Source organism: Rhinolophus ferrumequinum, chromosome 2, assembly GCF_004115265.2.
Source record: "Rhinolophus ferrumequinum isolate MPI-CBG mRhiFer1 chromosome 2, mRhiFer1_v1.p, whole genome shotgun sequence".
In the NCBI taxonomy this organism is placed as follows: Eukaryota; Metazoa; Chordata; class Mammalia; order Chiroptera; family Rhinolophidae; genus Rhinolophus; species Rhinolophus ferrumequinum.
Genome location: NC_046285.1, coordinates 42,587,290 through 42,610,149, shown reverse-complemented (window position 1 = coordinate 42,610,149; position 22,860 = coordinate 42,587,290). Strand labels below are relative to the sequence as shown.

Here is a 22,860-nt window from a genome sequence, read left to right as displayed (position 1 = left end):
TCTTTTATAGCTTAAGACTCACTCCCCTTTCTCTTGCACAGTATCTCCAAGCTCCATTCCCTCTTCTTAAGGAAATCAGCCAGACCTCAGATGGAGCTGTTGTCCTGACAACCTAAAGGCGCATCAGGCTTTCATTGAGGCTGGCTGCTGCTGAAGGGGGCAGTTGTGCAAAGCAAGGGGCCACGCCACCGGGAGGGCGGAGGGGATGACGTGGAGGGGCTGTTGAAATATGTGGGGGCAGGGGGAGGTGCTGAGTAGAAAGAGGGAGGGGCTGGAGAGAGAAACAGGAAAGGGAGGAGGGGGAGAGACTCTGGGCTGCTGCCGCTGCCGTGTGGGTTTCTTTACACTCCTGGCAGGCTGGGTGCCTGCTCCCTCGCCTGCCTGCCCGCCCGCCTGGGAAAGTGGGTTACGGAGGGAAGGAGCTCCGCTCAGACACTGGCAAAGGAGCATCCAGCCACAGATAGACCAGAGAACACCTTCCTTTTGCAGCTTCCTCTTCATCTTTTCTAGAGGGTTTTATATTTGTACTCTCTCTCTCTTTTTAAATTTTGTTCCTCTGACTTTTACCCTCCGCCCTTGGGTTTTATGAGTGCTTTGTTAAGTCTTAGAGGGAAAAGAGACTGAGCAAGGGAAAGAGAGGCAAAGAGGAAAGGACCACAAACTGTCCAAGCCTGTTCTGCCTTTGCTGTTGATGAAATCCCTCTGCCTGTAAAGCCCCCTTGGCTGAGCAGCAGGCGCACACACACCCTCCAGAGTACACAGACCTGTACCGTGGCCACCATGGTCGGCAGAGTTCAGCCTGATCGGAAACAGTTGCCGCTGGTCCTACTGAGATTGCTCTGCCTTCTTCCCACAGGACTGCCTGTTCGCAGCGTGGATTTTAACAGAGGCACGGACAACATCACCGTGAGGCAGGGGGACACGGCCATCCTCAGGTAGGGCTTTCGGGCAACTTTTGTACTGTGTGAGTGTGTGTGTGTGTGTGTGTGTGTGTGTGTGTGTGTGTGTGTGTGTGTGATCTCCTTAAACTCAAGTTCCTGATGCTGCAGGCTTGGATTGTGTGTGTGTGTGTGTCTGTGTGTGTGTGTGTGTGTCTGCGTGTGCTTTTTACTGACTGGCTGAGGTATCTGCCAACAAATTTCAAGGGAATTCTGGTCCCTGTTAAGGACCAGCAGGGCTGGTTAGATGTTGTTTGGTTCTTAGGACCTTGTTTCTCTTATCAAGAAAGACTAACTTCGCCTCTGATATTAGTGACTTTTGGGCAGTATCCTTGCGTTTGTAACTGCAGATGATTTGCGCTTCAGAGTTTTGTTGGGGTTACTTAATTGGGAAAGAAGAGTTGTTGAATTATGGCTCTTAGAGAGTGGTATACAGTGCTGCAGTCTCTGTGGGGTGTGTGTGTGTGTGTGTGTGTGTGTGTGTGTGTATGTGAGAGAGAGAGAGAGAGAGAGAGAGAGAGAGAGAGAGAGAGAGAGAGAGAGAATAAACACATCAAATCTCTCCCTCTGCCCCAGCAGTAGTTCTGATAGGAGACTAGCAGTAAGGCTCTTCTAATTGACATTGAGGCAATAAATCAATCTTAGAACTTTGGTTGATTACTGAGCCTTTTCTGAAATGTGGCTAGAAATCAACAAAAGAATGAAGAGAAGAAGAAAAAGAAGAACTTGGCCAATTGCCGATTTAAGAATAGGAGTGTTCAGCACAGAGGTTAGAAAAGAATTAACCTGGCCTAAAATGGATATTGCAAATTGATTATTGACCTTAAAGTCTTATCTCTGTGCAGCTCTGCCAAACTCTGAAATATAATTTGGGATTGAAATTTGGAAAGGAAGAGTCCCAAGTCCTTGGGAGTTGACCCCTATGAGGGACAGTAAGCTAGAAAAACTCAGATGGAACCCAGCCATAATTGTATTTCTAAAAAGCTCCAAGCTTCTTTTCTTGTATTTCTCTTCTCTCTTCCCTCTCTCCACTCACTGCACATACTCCTTCTCCTTTCCTCTAGATTTCCTTGAATTTTCATCACATACCACCCCCCCAAAAAAAAGGAAGAAAAAAACACAATGAAAAAAAATGTTCTCCTTGGAGATCCTTTATAATCTCATTTCATCCAAATAAAATGACCTCGTGTCAGTTTGTCTATCTAGCTACTATTGCTTGCTATGGCAATAAAAAAGTATACAATAGAAAATAAACCTCTAATCTGTGTGCAAGGAGCTGATAGTGCATAAACCCTCAGGCATCAGGGAGCAGTTCTGTAGCAGAGCTGCCTACAGCAGCAAAGTTTTCTTTCCTTTGCTCAGAAATAAATTTGGTTGGCTGTCACAATGTCCTGCTTTGGGATCTCTAGTCTTGATAGAGAGGAATGTGTGTGTGTGTGTGTTGTGCGTGCTGTGTTGCGTGTGTGTGTGTGTTGCTGAAGATTGTAAAAACTAAGAAAATCCTGATGTGTAAGTACTCCTTTCTTCATTTCCTGAGCGTTGGATGGTTATGAATCCCAAAGATCCTACTCTCCAAAGCAGATTTTCTCTTTCAGCTCTCCAGCCTTGTAAACCTGCATGTATGATTTATCCACATGGAGTAATAAGATTTATAGAGTAATTTATCTGTTTGCAAAGGGATTTGGACATGATGCAGAAAATGTTTTTGCAAACACCTAAGCATGCCATACCAAATGCTAGCATGCACACTCCCTAACATCATTAACCCTGTACTAGTAGAGCACTCTATGTAATTTATGTGATCCCTATAAATGTTTTTTTTTTCACTGATTGTAAGACTGAGTATTGGAGAAGGGAATACCCTGGATGTCTAAGTTTTTATATAAATGTCCATGAACTTTGTAAGGTCATTTTAAGTCAGCAAGAGCTGTACCATAAGCTGTAGTTATCAAAGAGTTAGATAAGCATCTAAATGTTAATTCCCAATAAAAAGATATTCTTATACTTTCATATACTATGTACATAGAAATCCATGTCTGTGAGAGAGTCTCACTATATAAATTTCTATATATGATATACATGTTTCTTTTGTGTGTCTACAGCTGAAAATAAATAAAATATATTTTTAAAAGCAATACACTTTAGTAGACATTGCCGTGTAAAATGGGGGAAGTGAGAAAAGGGGATAAATATAGAAGCAGTTATTCCCTGGGCAAGAGAAGATGGACAAACAGAGCATGCAAAGAAGGCACCTGTGAGAGTCCATTGCTCCCCCACACCTCTCACCTAATGTGCCCTCGTTTTTATTTCCTTTGCCTTGGACAAGGTTTTATTTCTGGGTTGGTGGAGCTTGGTCAGAAGTAACTATGGAGAGAGTTCCCTTTGTTTTCTTAGCTGACCTTCTTCTCAATCTCTTTAACTGAATCCAGTAAGCTTTGTGGGCCAGTTTCCTGGTGAAGAATGGCGCCCTTGCTTTCTGTTTACAAGTCCAGCCTGGGAAAGGCTTGCTTCTACTTTATTTGTGACATTTTACTGAGAGCTGAGCTTCCAGGGGAGGAGAGGAAGGAGAAGTTGATTCATTGGAAGCCACAGTAGATGTTTGGCACTGAGAAACTGAAGTGGCAAGGGGGAAAAAACGTCCTCTCTCAGTGAGTCTGTGGCCCGAAGAATCTGAAATGGCAACAGGAGACAAGGGATATTTGTAATTCTTGTGGTCCAATGATAGGTGTTTGGCTCAGCATCCCCCAAACATTTACCTCCACTGCCTTACTTTCGTCAAACAAGTGTTTCTTTTGGGAATTGGTGCTTATTTTTGTATAATTGTGATCTTCGATATAAATACGCATCTTGATAGGAAAGTATGCCCTTTTCTTGGGGTCTTGCTCTATAATTTCTATCTTTTGGGGGAAAAGATAAAGACTGTAGAATGAAAATGACAAACTAGATGGAAAGCAAGACACTCTCATGTATACAAACCTAACCAGGTTGTTTCCCGGAGAACATTCTAGATCTTTTTGAGGTCATTTGTAAGCTCCTTTCAAGAGCTAAAGGAAACCACAACACCATCTTCTATCTCAAAAGCAAAGAAATGAAAGTGTAAACTACATACCAGTGGCAGTAGCAGCAGGCCTTGGGACTATTTTCTAGATTTACTGAACCAGAACCCATGTTTATATTTGTATGCACAGTAAAGTATGAGACACACTTACTCCCAGAATTTTACTTGCGGGAAGTCTCAGGTGTTTTCTAAACAAAAGCCATTGGCCTTCTGGCCACCCTCCATCGGATGAGTTCCTAGCACTGGTCTTCCCAATCCTCTATCCTTGCACACACACACCCATAGAGATTCACCTCCTGGTTAATCATGGCAGGTGGAAACCATGTAGTTCTCCTGATGAGTCAAGGGAAAAGTGAAAATAGTGTTCCAATCCAACCTTTACAATTTAATTTTTAACAGCCCCACTGACTGTATTTTCAGTATCAGCCGCATATGTCTATAAAGATAATTATAAAATACTTGATCTGAATGTTTCTGTTCATAAAGTAACTTTGTAAAAATTACATAGTTATGCATAGCTGGATATGTAGCATAAGTACATATATGATAAAATGCTGGTGATTCACACCATTGTGATTTTAAATATTTTAAATTTGAGGTATTAAAATTTTATTCCACAATTCTGGCTGTTTGATATTTGCAGGATATTATAATACTTTTAATGGTGATGACATTTTATCCATTTAAATGTAAATGTACCTAATAAGTGTTAACAGTAAGAAACTTAGTATCTAAGTTTAAGATAGTTCAATTTTTAAGTTTTCAAAAGCTTAGGACTTCCCTCCCTCCCCCCTGTTTGTTTGTACGTTAAGGGAAAAAAGAAGAAACAACACAAAAGATGTGATTACTTGACAGTAAAATGTAAGATTTGTGTGCACATTTCAAGGGAAAAAAATGGCTTTCCTTCTATAAGGCATCTGGAACGCCTACATTCACTAAGAAAAGTGTCAACAATCAAACTCCTGACACAATATGTGGTTTTCTATCACTTCCCATTCACTTTGTAAACAAACTTTGTGGTCATGGGACTATAGGGCAAGTTTGTGACAATTATAAGTTGTTTTTTGGGATTTTTTTTTCACGTAACTAAATCACTAAGGTAATCAAAATTTATTGGTTACTACTGATACTTTAAGAACCCTCCATTGCCCATAATATCCTTTATTAAATATATTTGGTAAATAATAGAATATAGCATACTGTGTGTGTATTATCTAGGAATATGGCACATACATGGTTTTAAAGATGTTTATGTATATGTGAATTATCATTTGTTGTCATTTAGAGCCTGAGGAACACAGCAGCATAGTATCATGTGACATATGCACATTGTGAGAATTTGTGTTTCTGTAAGAACAAAGCACATGAGCATACACACACACACACACACACACACACACACACTCACACAATGTATTAAGGTGATTTTTCTGTTCTATGTAATTTGACTGTGAATGAATTATTTGTAGAATTGTGGAGAAAACAACCAAAAGTGGCTGACTCAACTAAATCAGTTGGTGAGGGTTAAACATTTGTGTTTCTCGAAGCTGGGTCCATCCACATAATAGCAAACTCAGGCTAAAAAAGGATTAGTGCCTTTTGCTATGGTCTCTGAGAGCTCCACGGACAAATATCTGTGACTCATTTGATAGGAGGTTGCTTGAATGTCTGCTGGTCCCCCTCACTGTCATTACCTGAGCTTTAGGGAGTCCTTCCCTTCAGCCCATTGCTTAGGGCTTATAGCCCTTTGCCTGTTCTTTTCTAAATGTCTTGCCTGTTAATTTGAAAGACTCAGAAGACGTGGGCTCTAATTTTGGATCTATCCTTGCATGCTATATGACTTTGAGCAAATCCCTTAAATATTTTGAGCTTCGGTTTCATTTATAAAATGCTGAAACTATCTATTTTAGTTACTCTGTGGGGTTGTTTCAGGAAGCTCAGAAGAGGTAAAGTAGGAAAGTTTATTGAATTGTAAACTGTTACACAAGCATAAAGTATTAGTGATTTTCCAGCTATATGCAGCTAGTTGTTCAGACTTCAGGCCGCTCAACATTACATGGAGCACTTGCAAAAAAACAGATGACTTGGCCCCTACTTTCAGGGTTCCTGATTCATTAGATCTCTGGTAGGGTCTGAGATGTGCATTTCTAAGAAGTTCTCACAGGATCCCGATGCCTCAGGACTGGGGCACACCTCGAGGACCACTGACTGTTGTGCTACAAGTCTGTTCTGCAGATGATGAGGATCTTAAGTGTCTTTCAGTCGCTTATTAAAATCCAAAACCTCAGAGTCTGTCCCAGACCTGCTACCTCAGAATCTGCATTTTAACAAGCTCCCCAAATGAATCATAAGCACATTAAATTTGAAGAAACATTGCTTTAGACGGTTCACAACCATGGTTGTCCATTCCAATCAACTGGGGACCTTTTCAAAAATACTGAAGCCACATATTCTGATTTAATTAGTTTGGGGTAGGGCCTGGCCATAGGTATTTTAAGAAAAATTATCCTGCTATTTACAGAGAGTTGAGAACCACTGCTTTATTGGTCAAGAAACCTTTTACAATCCATTTTTGGGGCAGCATTTAATAAATATATAGTAAAAAATTAGAGTTATGTTGTATGGCTCGGGGACTATGTCAATAGCAAAATGTAAAACTTCAATTGAGAGAGAGAAAAGAGATCGTAATAGATCCATTTTTTTACCACAGGATCTCTTACCTACAATGTCATGGAAAATGGAGTGACTTTATTTTAACGTGGATCCAATTTCCATAATATCTATGGAAATAACATTAGGCTTGATTTTTTTTTTAAGCTTATTGTCTTGTTTCTGTCTTTTATTTATGTCAGGCAAGGCACAAAACAGTTCTAGTTTTTTGTTTGTTTTTAAATCTATCTCTAAGACAGAAAAGACAAGATTTAGTCAAGAAAAATGTCTTCAGTTAACTTGTCCAAACAGGCTTAAATGTGTGCCCTTATGTTGCTCTACTTGTACACAAATATGTGATTTACAAAATAATAATTCTGTATTTGTAGAATTCATCTCAACTTTTACAAGGTGATCAGTCTTTAGCTGAAAATTATGGGAGAGTCTTTGTGACACAGGTGAAGACTTTCATAAAGAATATAATAAGCAGTCAGAAGACCAAGACCTAAATAGCTTCAAATAGTTTGATCTATTAAATGAGGATAACTGACAATTACTTGGCCTACTACATAAGCTATTTTTATGATCAAATGAGATATTATGTATCCAACTGTTTTGTAAACTGTTAAGTGGCATATAAGCTCTTAATGAGATTATTATCATTATATTCACAGTAGGAAATAACTTTTAGAAAATTACAAAATTTAATAAAATGAGCTTTTAATTTTTATTTCTATGGTCAAATTTGGTCATTTGCTCTAAGATGTTTGTATCATTTCATTTCAAGTCCCTTAAAGTCACATGTATCTTAGAATATAGTTGAGTTTCTTATCAGGAGTGCAGGGCAAGTGAGCACTATTTTTGTAGTCACCTGTAATCAAAACATAATCTCAAGTTATTGAGTGATTAACTTCACACACACACACACACACACACACACACACACGCACACACACCATTTTGTTTCAGATTTAGTTGATTTGGATAAGCTTGTAGAAATTTAGAGTAGGAAAGGCTTTGGAGATTAGGCAGTCCACCATCCCATATGAAAGTGATGTGATTGAGAAGAGACAAATTTAGTTGGTTGTCCAAAGATTTGAGTGACCATTTGAGAACTGGAATTCATGTCTCCTAATTCTCATTCAGCACTCTGAAATGATTTTCTTTGCTTTCATGTTATCCCATGATATGCTACTTTTAACTGAAAATTATGCTAAAAATGTCTCTTTTCCTTACTCTCCCTCCCCCTTTCTTCTTTTCTCCTTTCCCCATCATTCCTCTCCCCTTCTATTTCCTCCTCTCCTTGCCTTTTACCTTTTCTCCCCTACTCTCCCCTCGTTTCTTTTCATCTCTCTCATCTCTCTTCCTTCCTCTTCCCTCTTCTTCCTCTCCTCTATTCTCCCTCTCATTCCTGCAAATCAAAGCTGCACTTACCTGTGGAGGTCCATCTAGCTATTGTTGGTCAAGAAGAAAGTTTGCAGGAAATGCTTCACTTTTTACATGTCCCCTTTCTGTCTTAACCAAGTGGGTTTTCTTTCCTTCTCTTGCAGCCTTTGTATTATCATATTCTCAAAGCCATTCTTGTATTTGGCAGAATCTATACAATCTTTTTTTTCTTTTCTGTTTTTAATTTCTTTTTTTCTTCTCATACTCTGCCTGTTACTGAGATTTCTTATTAGAATGCTTAGCCCCTGCCCCCACCCCAGCACCTCACCTGGGTTCCTAAACCCTGTTACCTTCTTCTTGTTACTTAGGACTTTCCGCCTAGGTAAGTCTCCAACTACCTGTCCAGCTTAGGGACCTGATTAGGATGGCTGCAGTGAGATTACCATCCCAGTGTCTGATTTTTGTTGGTAGGCTATCCTTTGCACACTCTCAAGGGTTATTCTACAACTTGTAGTCATTGTAGATTATAGTCAAAATTCTTTGAAGAAGGTAGAATAATTTTTTATCTAATTTGTACAAAATGTACTTTGGGCTAACAACTGGGCTGGTGGTGGTAAACTGGAAGGAACTGTATATTCATCTAGACCAGTCTGCTGGAGTGGTAGAAGCACTGTATGATAAACCTTTCTGCGGGTACCAAGGGATTTTCTGGTGTGGCATGCCGAACAGGGTCTCATGGAGCTTTCATAGAAGGTGAGCGGTGAAGCCAAGGGAGGTCCAACATGTTTCCCCAAGAAAAGCATAGAGCACAGTTAGGGAAATAATAGGTCAGCGACTCTCAGTCAGCCCCACAGGGAGGCAGGCCAGTGTCACAGGGAGGCCTGTCAGCTCCTGGTGGAGACTCAGTCATAGGGTTGAGGCTCAGAAAAGGAACAGAGTCTTTGGGACAAGGGCTGACTTAAACAGGGCAGAGCCATCAGGGGATTTATATCCCAGACATATTATTAAAGGAGGGAACTTGGTCAAAGATAAGGTGAAGCTCTGTATCAAAGCTATTGTAACCAAGGGGTTATGTGAAGATGAATCTCAGAGTATTGCGCTCCATCTTTTAAAACTCTCGCTTTATAAGGGTTATAGAACCTGGTCCAGCAAAGTGGGGAAAAGATGGAGGCAAAGGTCTGAAGTGAGGTAAGGATTGAGTGTACTTGTTTCTTCCTGCCTTAGGTAACTTTACTGGGTTACATCTTTAGTCGATTTAGAACTTCCAAGACTCCCTATAATTAGCAGAACGATGGACCTGACTATCTCAGCCTATTGTTTTCTATTATGAATCTTATCAACCTAGAAATGGCACCAGATCTTTCAAAGGTTTCCCATCGTCCACAACATAAAGTCAAGGCTCCTTATAGTGGCTAATACTCCATGACCTCCTACCTCAATGCATCCACTAATTCAGAACCACTTAGTCTCTCTCTGCTCATAAGCAGTGAATGTGTGTACACATTGCTGTTTCTTAACCTTTGTTCATGATGTTCTTTCTGTCTGGAACATCTTTTCCTCTCTCTGCACCCTGTCCTACCATTCTTCTTTGCTGGATTACCTCCTTGCTCTTCCATTCAGGCTCAAGAATAGTTCTGGTTGCTATCTCATTCAGGAAATCTTCCCTAATTCTCCCAGACTGGGTTAAGTACTCTATCTATTATTGCTGCATATCTTTTTCCCCCAGCATTGTTGAGGTATAATTGAGTAACAAAATTTTATACACTTAAGGTATACGATGTGATGGTTTGATATACACATACATTGTGAAGTGATTACTGCAGTCAAGTTCATTAACACATTCCTCACTTCAGATAGCTATCTTTGTGTGTGTGTGTGTGTGTGGTGAGAACATCCAGTGTTCACTGCCCTGGCAACTTCACACATACAGCACAGCGGCAGTGACCACAGTCACCGGGCTGCACATTAACTCTCCAGAACTTACTCATGTTACTCGTGTCCTTTGACCGACATCTTCCCACTGCCACCCTTCAGCCCCTGGCAGCCACCATTCTACTCTGTTTCTATGACTTCCACTTTTTTTAGATCCAACATAGAAGTGAGCTCCTACAGTATTTATCTTTTTCTGTTTAGCTTTCTTCATGGAATGCCCTCCAGTGTCATCCACATTGTTTCAAATGGCAGAATTTCCTTATTTTTTTTATAGCTGAGTAATAGTCTATTGTCCGTTTCTGTGTAGGTAGGTAGGTAGGTAGATAGATAGATAGATAGATAGATAGATAGATAGATAGATAGATAGATAGATAGAGATAGAGCTCACATTTTCTTTACCCATTGATCCATTGGTGAATGCTTGGGTTGTTTTCCTTTTTTGCCTATTGTGAATAATGCTACAGTGAACACTGAAGTGCAGCTATTTTTTTTTTTTTTGAGATACTGATTTAGTTTCCTTCAGCTATATAACCAGAAGTGGGAGTGCTGGATCAGATACATACCTCAATTTAGCATTTACGACACTTAAAAAAAATTATATTCACTCTTCGCTTGCCTCAAATGTACTGTCAGCTCTTCAAAGGCAAGCATCACATCTATGTTACCTTTTCATCCCAGAATTTAGCTTAGTTCCTATAGGTGCTCAGGTAAATATTTGCTCACTGAATTGAACAGAGTGGGATAGCCATACTGTACATCAGGCAGACCAGAAACTGGTTTATAAAATAGGAAGCAAATTAAAAGGAGACAGGGATGAAGCAAGATATGTTAGTGGTGAAATCAACCATCATTGGCGTAATTGTGGGTGTGTGGTTGAAGGAAGTTGCAGTAGTAAAATCATAGATGGATTCTTTTCTGATCTTTGGTGAGGATGGTTTGGCTAGACCCACTTTCAACATTTTCATTGCAGCGGCTCTTTTCAAGCACAGATTTCTAGAGAATGCGAAAGGCAAATGGGGGCATTTTAGGGGGTTCCCAAAGCTTCAGTCACAGGTACCCAGACAATGTGTGCTCCATTCTCTGGTAGATAGGCTTTTGCCAAAATCACCGTGTTTCCCCAAAAATAAGACCGGGTCTTATATTAAGTTTTGCTCCAAAAGATGCACTAGGGGATGTCATCCTGAAAAATCATGCTAGGGCTTATTTTCCGGTTAAGTCTTATTTTCGGGGAAACATGGTAGGAGTCACTCCAAGCACCTGAAGGGAGGCATGTCCAGTGTCTGTGAAGAGTTCCAGCATTCCAGGCAGCTGTAAAAGAAGGGAAACACCTCTGGGAGCTGCAGAGGTTTTCTCCCTCTAGTGGTGGCTATGAACTTTCAGGGACTAATTAGGGTTTTGAGAGTTACTTAAGGTGTCAGGATTGTTGTGCAATAGGTGTTTCCACTTCCTGTGTTCTACTTATGAAATAAGACGAGGAGCAGATCACTCACACTCATTTGACTCAAAGCAATTATTCGTGCTAAACAATGATGCCTACCTGGGTTTTGCACGGCAGAGCTCATGACGCACTCCTGGAGAAATTCAAACGTGAATGTACAGTGGACTTTGTAAAAATCCCGAATCCCCTTCTGTATGTCTTGGCATAATGCACAAGGGCATTATTTATATGAGGTCAGAGGAAAAGCCTGTAACTAAGGAAAGATGCAACCCAGCTTCTCATACAGTAATGCATGACTATTTATTCCATTATAAGTTTTTGATGATGTATTTCTATATTGAATTTCCATACTTTGAAGTTATCTACAGTTAACAATATCCTTTCTAAAGTTGTGCTTTAGTCATGCTACTATTTGCCACGCTAACCTGTTAGGAACAAAAGATAAACATGAAAGTAATGCAGTTCAACACTAAGTCATGCGTAGCCAAATGTCTGCAAGTGAAAACATTGATTGCAAAAATTAATTGGTTTCCTGATTTCTAATTTTTGTGCTTCTTCAGTTACACCTCATTCTAGCATATCTTTATCAAGCCTGTTTATTTTATGGGGTTTGAGTCACATGTGGTTGCCAATTTGTAGCTGATCTTCATTTTGAGATAACCAAAGATTGCTATAATCTTATGCATGTCCCTGATGTAATTGTATGAGCTTATCTTAAGATCAGCATTTTATATTGCTGGGTCATTAACTTAGCAGGTGAATGGATTTTTCTTTGACTCTGTGACCTCTATTCTTCCATCTTTTGAGACTCTAATATGATGAACTAATATCTAATATCATCACCATGACAAGGAACTTCCTAAACTCTGTATGATATCCCTAGGTAGACTTCTAGATTAAACACTAAGGAATTTAGACTTTGTTTCCACCAAAACTATTAACTGCATAAAGTTGGCAATTATCTTCCACTGTTACAACTCCAGAATGGGTGTAATTCTTACCTCTTAAACAAAGATGTTGGCCTGGTGAAGTGACATTATATGTTTGCATGTGGTTGAGTGCATCAGAAGAAATGCATGATGTTATCAGTGGGATGACAATATATATGCTCAAAGTAAAATAAAATAAAATAAAATAAAATAAAATAAAATAAAATAAAATAAAATAAACTCCTACATTATGTTACAAAAGTCATGGCATAGGAAGCTTAAAATATCTTTTCATTATTGACCTAAACCTTGTATAAAAATGAGACAGAACTCAAAATCTAGTTCTTCAAAAAATAAGAATATGTATTTATATAGAATCTGTTACGATGTGTAAACAATTTGTCATGAATATACTTAATTTATATTGAATGGATGTGTTTGAACATAAGATTTTTATTTTATTCTTAATTTCTTTTGCATATATTTGTAATTGCATATAAAAATAAAAGCACATATGTGCTTTTTATATGACATAAAAATTACATACACAAAATATGAATGGTAATATCATTATGAACTTGGGTCACAGAACACTTTAATAGTAACCTAATCAATTTGATGCACCAATGATGGAGAAGTTTATTGCAGAAAACCGAATTTTCCAGGTAATCAAGGAAGTGAACAGATACAATATATAAGAAGCATCATATGATGGCTTTCTTATTTTGTTTTGATTGATTTGTTTAATTTTTAATGATCATTTTGCAAGTTCTAAAATAATTTTGTAAAACAGGTCAGACTTAATGTTTATTGTTTCTACTTTAACTTGGCTATCGTATAGCCCCTAAAATGTAAAATAAAATCTTATAACATTTTTTTCTATTTGCAGTGTTGTATAGACAATAATACTGTCTTAGCTAAACGAGAAACAACTTTTTCTAAAAAATGTAAAGTAAGTTTTTTATACTTATGATCTCAATTCTAGGCTAAATTTCCATTTTCTTTCATTCTAAATCACCAAGAGATTTAGTGATTTTAACAGGCATGCTTGCTGAAGATGAGAGACTGGCTACTGAAAAAGAAGAATAAGAATTTTAATTAAATTTCAATTTGTTTATCAAGTAAAATGATCATAATTATGCTTTTATAACTTTTTCAATACCAAGACCCAAGGCATGTGAAGAAATGATTGGAATAGTATAAACAATTTCAGCTGCAAGACTCATCAGGGTACAAAAACAACTGGATAACATGACTGTATTATAGAAACACTGTTGCTAACATTTAAAACCCTGTAGAAAACAGAAGGCATTTCACAGTACTGATAGTATATAATATTGCTCTAGTTATAAATAAGAGGGGAAACTAATATTAAATCAACAACAATGAAAGCCTAAGTACTGGAACATTTTGAAAAGTCAACAGTGATCACTAAGAAACTACATGAGTTCCCTGGGAACAAACTATAGCACGGTAAATAAATTTCTTTAAAACAAACAAATTTCAGACTTGTAGATAGGGAAATGCCATTCTCTCCAAGTATCTGTATTTTGACAAGTTTTTCCTGATAGACTTACGAACAGATTTTGGGTCCATAATGAGCTAGATTTTGTTTTTAGTTTGATTAGATAGTCATGCCAAAGAAATAGTATTTGATAGTGGTAAAGAATTCTTCGTCTGCCTTTGGACATGTTGAATATTTGGATAAAAATACAGGAAGCAAACTTTCTGTGATGTGTATGAGACAGAGAAGAGGTTAGCTTTATGTCATACCATATGTATGACACAAAGAAAAGAGAATTCTGTTTGTTGACAGACTTAAAAGGTAAAATGGATGAAATCTATACAGAGGCAAATTGTGGCTCTATATAAAAAGAATGTTACTCATATTTCATAAGTATGTGTGTTTATACCACATCTCATTAAAAGGAAGAAAGAAAAAAGAGAGAAAGCAAGCAAAAGCTTTGCAAAGAATGTAGAGTAATTTATAATTTAAATGGAACATAATTTAAATAAGCAAATGCGATTGAGTTATTTTGAAAATGAACATTCAAATAGCTTTATGGCATACTGGAAATAACAGAGTTTCTTAGCCAGGAGTCGTAGCTCCAAGTAACACCTCTGCCAATTACTAGCTTTGTAAAAGTGGGCAAATCACTTATCCCTGCTGGGCCTCAGGTCCTTTATTTACAAAATGAATATGATAATATTCACCCTCTCACCTCAGAAGGTTAGAATGAAATAAGAAGGATATACATATATATATATACACACACACACACACACACACACATACATACACACACGCACATATATATGTATATATTTGGGTATAGGCCTATTTATTTTATAAATAGCTAATCTGCCAAGTGGAATAGGTTTCATTATAAAGAAGTAAATTTTTAGTCATTTTAATATTTAAGCAGAGGCCAGGTAACCACTATTAGGAAATGTTACTAAAAACAAAGAAAAACTTTTATGTAGTAGAGGGTGGAAATGAATAATTTCTCATATCTCTGCTCCTACTAATATTCTTTCATTCTTTGATGTTCTGAATTTCCACTGTAGTTTATTTTTTGTGTTATTTTTATTATTTTTTTTTGCTGACATCCCATTATAACTTTGCTTATGAAGAATGTTCAGAAATATGTTCTCTAATCATTTTTTTTCAGTGGGTGTTAGTATTCATATCTCTACCACTTTTCTTCCCACTGGAGAATTTTCCAGCATGTCAAGAGAGTGGGACTGTGTTTCATTAAAATGGTCTGTTTAGGCCTTTCGTCTTTCTATGTAGAACAATATTAAGACAAATCTGGTCTCTGAAAGGTCCTTTTGTATTTATCCATCTTCATAGAGGTAGATAACATTGATCAGATCAAATGGTGACCTCATCTCTTACATCTTCTAACTACCTCTGTTACTTCAGCATACATGTTACTACAATTCTTCCTGAAGTCCACCTGATGGTTCTACATCCCACTGATGTTCATCTCTGAACATCTTGTTGCCATCTGAACACAAAAATTATGAAAACAAGATTTCTTATGTTAATCCTGAACTCTTCACCCTATCTCAACCTCTTGGTCAATGTGGCTCAAATTGTTACCTCTCTTACTCTATGAAAGAGTAAAACATGATGCTACCTCCAAATCGATGCTTGCTGTTGTCTCCTTTCCTACTCCGAGGCCCTAGATATCCTAGGCCTTGCTCCCCTCGGGTCCTGGTTCCTTCTGATCCCTTCCAGGACTCAGTCAGCTCCCCAGCTATTTGATATAAGAACCTTCCCTCTGCTGACTCCCGCGCAGTCATCAGAGATGATCTGTAGGATGGAAGTCTGTCGCAGTGGCCATGGATTTGATTTACTTGGACATAAATCTATATTCCTGAATGGAGAAGTGCTTTGTTTGTATCATTTGTTTATTTTTTATATCAAGTGCCTGCTCCAGAAATAATGAAACAAAAGAATTTGAATGTCTCATAATCTGTTCTTACAATCCAGGGGACCTCTGCGGCCACTAAATATTAGGTCAGTTCATAAATGGCATCCATCAATTTATGTAGGTAAACCATAGTTCTGCCTCCTGCTGAACCTCACCACTTTCACCAACTTCAGCATTTTTGAGTTGTTATTTTTTGTGTGCGTATTCACTTATTTTATCTCTTTTTGTAAAATAACTTTAATTTACCTAAAAGTTCAACTGTTAAAATTTGTGAAGAACACAATTATTAGAGTATGAAACTAGTTTCTTTCCTGTTGAGCTGACAGGTACTTAGCCAATTACCTACTCATTGCTTTAGCTGTATTTATGGTGAAAGAAGCATTGATGCACCGCTTTGTGGAAACCGGATGACTTTTAAATACATAATGTGGCATTTTGGATAATAGTTTTGAAAGAGCTCAAAAAGAACAAGCAAGGGGCGGCCGGATGGCTCAGTTGGTTGAAGCATGAGCTCTGAACAACAGGTTCGATTCCCTCATGGGCCAGTGAGGTGTGCCCTCCACAACTAGGTTAAAGGACAATGACTTGGAGCTGATGGGCCCTGGAGAAACACACTGTTCCCAAATATTCCCCAATAAAATTTAAAAACAAACAAACAAAAAACAAGCAAACAAAAGTGGGGATTTAAAGAGACAAACGCAAAGATAGATTAGGAGCAAGCAGATTAGAGAAGGTCGGGTGTCAGGATTTCAGTAAAAAACAGATAGCCCTATTCCAAAGTGGGTTATCTGTGTGCAAAGCTAAAATTATTCCCAAGAATGTTACAATTTCCCAGTGGAATGTGGGTGCTAAAATAAAAATGGAGCTTGTTAAAAGATAATGACAAGGGATCCTAAGAATTATCTAACAAAGTCCTAAATATGTCAGAGTTAATTTGTTGTGGATAAAGTCTCAGTTGCATTCAATCTTAGTCTCAAAAGAAAAGGTTTAGGCAATCAGTTCCAAGCTCTAGCCTCATGGGCAGCTACAAAATTATTGCAAAGGTTCCAAATATATATGTCAAATATAAATGAACTGCGGTTTTTCAAATATGGGTGGATTCTATTATAATAAAAATACAATTGATTTTTCCCCCTGAATTTATGGTAGTTTTTTGTTTTTTGTGTTTTCTCCCTTTTTTTTTCCCTCAATTACAAAAAGATAAGAAAATTTGTTTGATGATTCTCTCATTTAGCAAGTTTGCAGACTATTACCTAGACAGGTAAAGAGAGGTCCAATTAAAATATAGATACGGAATGGAGATGAGAAGCCTGGCAGGGTGATAGAGTTGTAAGTAAATAAGGCAGACTATGTTTGCAAATACAGACGTGGGAAAGACAGGGAAAAAATACAATAGTATATATGGAATGAAATAGATTTTCAAAGTAAGATTCATTTATTTGGTTAAACTGTGTTTGAGGAGCCATCAAGTATTCAGGTAGAGTTGCCCATTGATGAGTGAATCTGAGGACCTGGTGTTCAGAAAAATATCTGAGTTACTTAAGATCGTCAGCTGTTTTCCTATTAGGGGATAGTTTAAACTATAGTTTAGATGAAATTGTCAAGGGGAAGAGTATAACATGGGTAGTTAGTATGCATGACCTCGTGTTGGACATTCTAGGGAGATTAAATAAATGTCCAACAGAAGTGGATTTACAGTGACGCTTAAGCTTTGGGGTTCTTCACTTACACAGGCCACCTACTCCAAAGCTTTGTCTCTGATTTTTAATGTACCATTTTGTATTATTTTTAAAGAAAGACTCCAGACTGTAGAAAGTTCAGGCCCCCTTTTCCCAAATCTGGATGCCTACTTGTTCTAGTCCCTTAAGGAACTTGTAAAAATGAAAAAGTAACAATGAAAATTAAATGAAAATGAAAAAGTAAGTAACAATGAAAACAGCATATTTCTAATGATGATTCAAATGGCTTTTCAAAAATTGCTCTGGGCTGTTGAATTACTATGGACATTTTTAATGAAAGAGCCGAGTCTTAAGGGTTGTGGTGTAACTCGAATGGGAACAGAGGGAAGAAAATAGAAAGACAAGCATTTCAGTAAGGAAGTGAGGGCACAATAAATAAACTAATCTCAGGTTCTGTTCTACCAGAAAAGCCCCAGGAAATCTTTGTTTTCAGACTTCTTGGCACTCTTCTTCACCTCTAGGCAGATTCATAATTATAGTTACACCCCACAGTACTGTAGTCTACTTTGGCTCATCATTCTTCACCATAAGATACGGCCGTACTATGCGGTTGACAGCTCCGTGTTGCTTCTCTCATCATACGGCTCCAGGGTTCAGTATGATGAGAGAAGACAACAGGGCAATCACAGGAGGTATATTCACATTTCAGATTCGGTTTCCCAATTGTGCTGCAGTGCTGTTAAAGTTTATTATTATTATTATTATTTACTGTTATTTTTATTTATGCTTGGGGAATTTAATGAGCCGTCCCTAAGTGATGGGACTTCTTTATTCCCACTGCTGTAACTCTGTTCCAAACTCTTATAAATGAATGACTGACTTCAGTCTTTCCATGTATCGAGTTCTTACTTTATGCTAGACACTGGGTTGAGCACTGGCAGTGAGCAGTGAATAATATGGAGCTTATAGTCTATAATCTAGATTTTTCACCACTGTTTGGATTCTTCTGCAAACACAGCTTTTTAGCAGTTCTTTTTCTTGCTCGATAAACTATAGTCACCCTCAAGTCTATGTCCCATCAGCCTCTGTTTCAAAGCACCACCAGGCCCTAGTGTATGTTTCTGTATTACTCATTCTCTCTTTTTGTGCAGAATGTGTCCTGATACCCCATGCGCATGTCCTTTTTTTTATGTTAATATTTTATTTTTCTTCAGGATGTATGGTTGATTTTTCCCCCTCCCTCTGCCTAAATTCTGCTTACCTCAAACTCTTTTCCCTGTAAGAAATCATTGATTACTCCATCCTCCATTTATTAGTTTTCCTTGTTTATTTGTTTATTTATTTTGGGACTGCTAGGAAATCCCGAACAATTTAGTGCTTAAGTGTTTGCTGATGGTTTTGTGCATTTTAGCTTTATCTACTCAACTAGAATGCAAGCTCCCTAAATCATAGAGTCAAGGAAAGTTGGTGACCACATGGGTATCTTTGTCTGGGTAACCGCTCCATCAGTAATTGTATTGAAATACTTACTCAAGTATATCGCATTCTCTGAGTGTTAAAGAAGAGGAAATGAGACTCCAGGGAAAAGAAATGACTTTTCCAGGGGGCAAACAACTAGTGATTAGCGGATCCCGGTCTAGATTTCTGCTGTTTGTATAAGCTGTGTCTTCTGTGCCCCACATAGTGCCTGGAACAGAACTGGTCAAGTAGCAGGTACTCAATCATTTCTTTCAAGGGTAGGTACAGAGTGGAATATATTTGTTGTTGTGCTCCATTCTATGGGTCATATATGGCCAAAGGTATGGAATGACAGGAGGACATCTGTTTTTCCCTTGTCGTAAGTATATGGGGCAGCAAAATCTGTAAGGTCATTGGAAATACCAAAGATGCACAATTCTTTGGAAAGTGCTTTCATGCTGATTTTGGGTGATAATTGCATTCTCAGCGTTGATGACTTAGCAAAAGCGTTATGACTTAGACATCTCCTGTTACTACCAGAGCTAAGTGCCCAGCCCCCACAGTCGGCAATTTCTTTGGCTTGGCCAACTCCACTCTGTTTCATTAGTGAGGTTGGCCACTTGGGGATGGCATTTTCAAGAATAATGCAAATACCTCCTTTCCTACCAATAAAACCGTGATTTACAATATTTAATCTAGTTGAAAGGCAAGAAAAATGGTAGTCTGCATGTAGGAGAAATGAAATTAGAATAAAATGGCACACTCCCCAAAGTTTTCTTAATATGTAGAGTATTAACCTGGCACCCAGCCTTATTTGCTGCATACAGAGCTCCATCAATCAGAAGAATGGAAAACCTGGCTTTCCAAGATTCTTATTAGGGCATTTGACTCACTAGATTCTGTAGATTTTATTGGATAAATAATATGATTTTTTTTTTTTTTAAGATTTTATTGGGGAAGGGGAACAGGACTTCATTGGGGGAAAGCGTGTACTTCCAGGACTTCCTTTCCAAGTCAAGTTGTTGTCCTTTCAATCTTAGTTGTGGAATGTGCGGTTCAGCTTCAAGTTGTTGTCCTTTCAGCCTTAGCCATGGAGGGCACAGCTCAGCTCCAGGTCCACCCGACATTGATAGTTGCTAGTTGCTAGTTGCAGGGGGCACAGCCCACCATCCCTTGCGGGACTCGAGGAATTGAACTGGCAACCTTGTGGTTGAGAGCCCACTGGTCCATGTGGGAATCGAACCCCCAGCCCTCGGAGTCAAGAGCACGGAGCTCCAACCTCCTGAGCCACCGGGCCGGCCCCAATAACATGATTTTTAACACACATTATCTCGTCGTTTGTCCTGTGTAAGACTGAGTCTCTATGTAAAACATAGAGCTATTCCTTATCATTTCTGCTCCATACTTATCCAAGTTCTACTTTTTACCCACATACCGCTATACTCTTCATCATCCTGTGACCCTCCTGAGATTATAAAACATTCAGCTTTCACTAGTAAGAAATTTCTGTGGTTTTTTTTTCCCCCACAGGTAAAATTCTCCCTTGGAGAAGGTACGGCTATGGAAAATTAGTAGTATTTTGTCACTAGGTTAGAAATGCTGGAATGAAATTTAAATATTTCCCCAATGAACTATAAACTGCTCTCTGTAACTCCGCCTCAAAACTTGAGTGTGATTTAATGTTTCTTCAGCACCGACAATGGACTGCCACTTCAAAAAAGCATTCTGTTTATCTAGCGCTCTAAAGTTCTAAAGACGTGTCATATACTTTGCCTAATTATTTCTCACCAGACCCTACAGAAGAAGGAAAGGAGGACATGCTCATGCATTATCCTCACCACATACACTGAAGCTAAAGCTCAGACTTTTCAACAAGATAATTGAAGTCAGTGGCCACAAGACATGGATGGAACACAGCTCCCTGATTCTTTCTGAACTAACCAGTAAAAGACAGTACTTATTTTTCTCTTCTTTCTCTTCTTTCTAGGATAGAAACCACCTATTTCTATCATCTGTTTTTGACCCTAGTTTATTCTCATCTAAGTTTTTAAGATGGCTGATTCTTTTTTATCTTGCTATAATGTTCTGCCCTTTGTACGGTTCTGTTATCAGTCCATTCCTCTTTCCCTTTCTTTCATTTATGATTGCATTGAAACCTGTTATTGTGGGGAATATCATAAGAGGGAAAGATCATGAAGATATTAAAATGTGTTCTCCTCTCCTCTCTTCTCCTCCCTTCTCTTCTGCTCTCTTCTCCCTCCCTTCCACTACTCCCTCTTTCCCTCTCTCCCTTCCTCCCTCCCTCTCTCCCTCCCTCTCCCATCCTATCTGGTGTTGTGTTCAGTGCAGGCTCTCTTTTCTCATTGAGGCTGCAGCTTCTTTGCTGAATCACTGCTTTGTATTCAGCCAGAGACCATGGAGTATTCCCAGTGTATTTATTTTCTGTTCCTGAGCGGAATGCTGGCTACTTTTTTGTCCTGATGCCTTCTGCAAAGGAGTTCAGAAGGTGGGGAACGGAGCGGGGAAAAGAGGGAGGAGGAGTAGGAATGCCAATAAAGCTTTCTCTCTCCCCCAGGGGAATGTGCGCAAACGTCTTTAACATTGCTTCACTCAGTGTTCTCCTCTCTGCTGCCCTTGCTCTTAATTGGATCTAGACCCTAGAGAAAATCACTTTGTTAATGGGATGGTTAAAGAAAAAGAGAGGTGGAAGTTGGCAGTGCTCAGTACTGGCAACTGGTCCTCTTTGGGAATAAAAGCCTCAGATGCCTGATCTGGGGAAGGGATTCCACTTTCCTGATCATGAGGAAATACCATTTCCCTTTGTGTGTGTGTGTGTGTGTGTGTGTGTGTGTGTGTGTGTGTGTGTGTGTGTGTGTTTCTCTCAAAATGGAATATTATTCTCTGTGTCTCCTAAAAATACATAAACCTAACTTGCTTCGAAAAATATGGGCCATCTATTTACTCATCTATTTATCTATTTATCCATTCACTTATTCATATATTTGACAAATGGCTGTTAAATATGTCTTCATGCCAGGTACTGTGCTAAGTTGTAAGAATAAATGGCAAATGAGATAAATAAAATAACTGTCTTCATGGGGCTTAGATTCTAATTGAGGAGAAAGATAATAAACATGTATTTCAATACATAAATGTGAGTCCTAGGTTGTAGTACTGCTAGAATAGAAAATTAACAGAAACTGTGAAGGGGATACTTTAGGTGAAGTTTCCAGATCAGGTCCCTCTGAAGGAGGGATATTGAAGCCGAGACATAAAAGTTGCTTATGCAAGCTTATCAGCAGTATTTTTTATTTGTAGTAGTTTTAATGAAGTATAACTTATATATCATGAAATTGACCCATGCAAAATATTCAGTTCAATGATTATTAGTAAACATACAGAGTTGCACAACTATCAACACAATCTAGTTTTAGAGTATTTCCATCGTCCCCAAACGATCCCTCACTTCCATTAGTCAATCCCAATTCCCACTCGAGTCTTTTACTTCTGGCTTCTTTCACTTAGCATGTTTTGAGTCATCTATATTATAGCATGCATCAGTAGTTTGTTCTTTTTAATGACAGAATGGTATTTCATTATATGGATATACCATATTATTGTTCACCAGTTCATGGGCACTTTGGGGCTTTTATGAACGATGTTGCTATGAACATTTGTGAACCACTCATTGTTTTAACATAAATTTTCATTTATCTTCTGTAGATACCTAAAATTGGAATTCCTAGATTATATGGAAAATTTATATTTAACTTTTAAGAAACTACAATACTGTTTTTCAATATAGCTGCACCAGATTGCATTCTCACCAACAATGTAGGACAGTTTCAGGTGCTCCACACCCTTTCTCAACATTTATTGATGTTTATCTTTTTTGTGTATGTAATGATATCTTACTATGATTTTAATTGATACCTGATACCTTACCTGATACC

General features: G+C 38.3%; 1 protein-coding gene across 1 annotated transcript in view; it reads left to right on the top strand.

Moving 5' to 3' along the window:
* Positions 1 to 339: 339 nt before the first annotated feature.
* Positions 340 to 22,860, top strand: part of LSAMP (limbic system associated membrane protein) — a 587,976-nt gene continuing 565,455 nt past the window's right edge. Inside the window, 1 exon segment of the mRNA XM_033130586.1 lies at positions 340 to 935. Within this exon segment, the coding sequence (XP_032986477.1) occupies positions 781 to 935 (155 nt within the window). The 5' untranslated portion in view covers positions 340 to 780.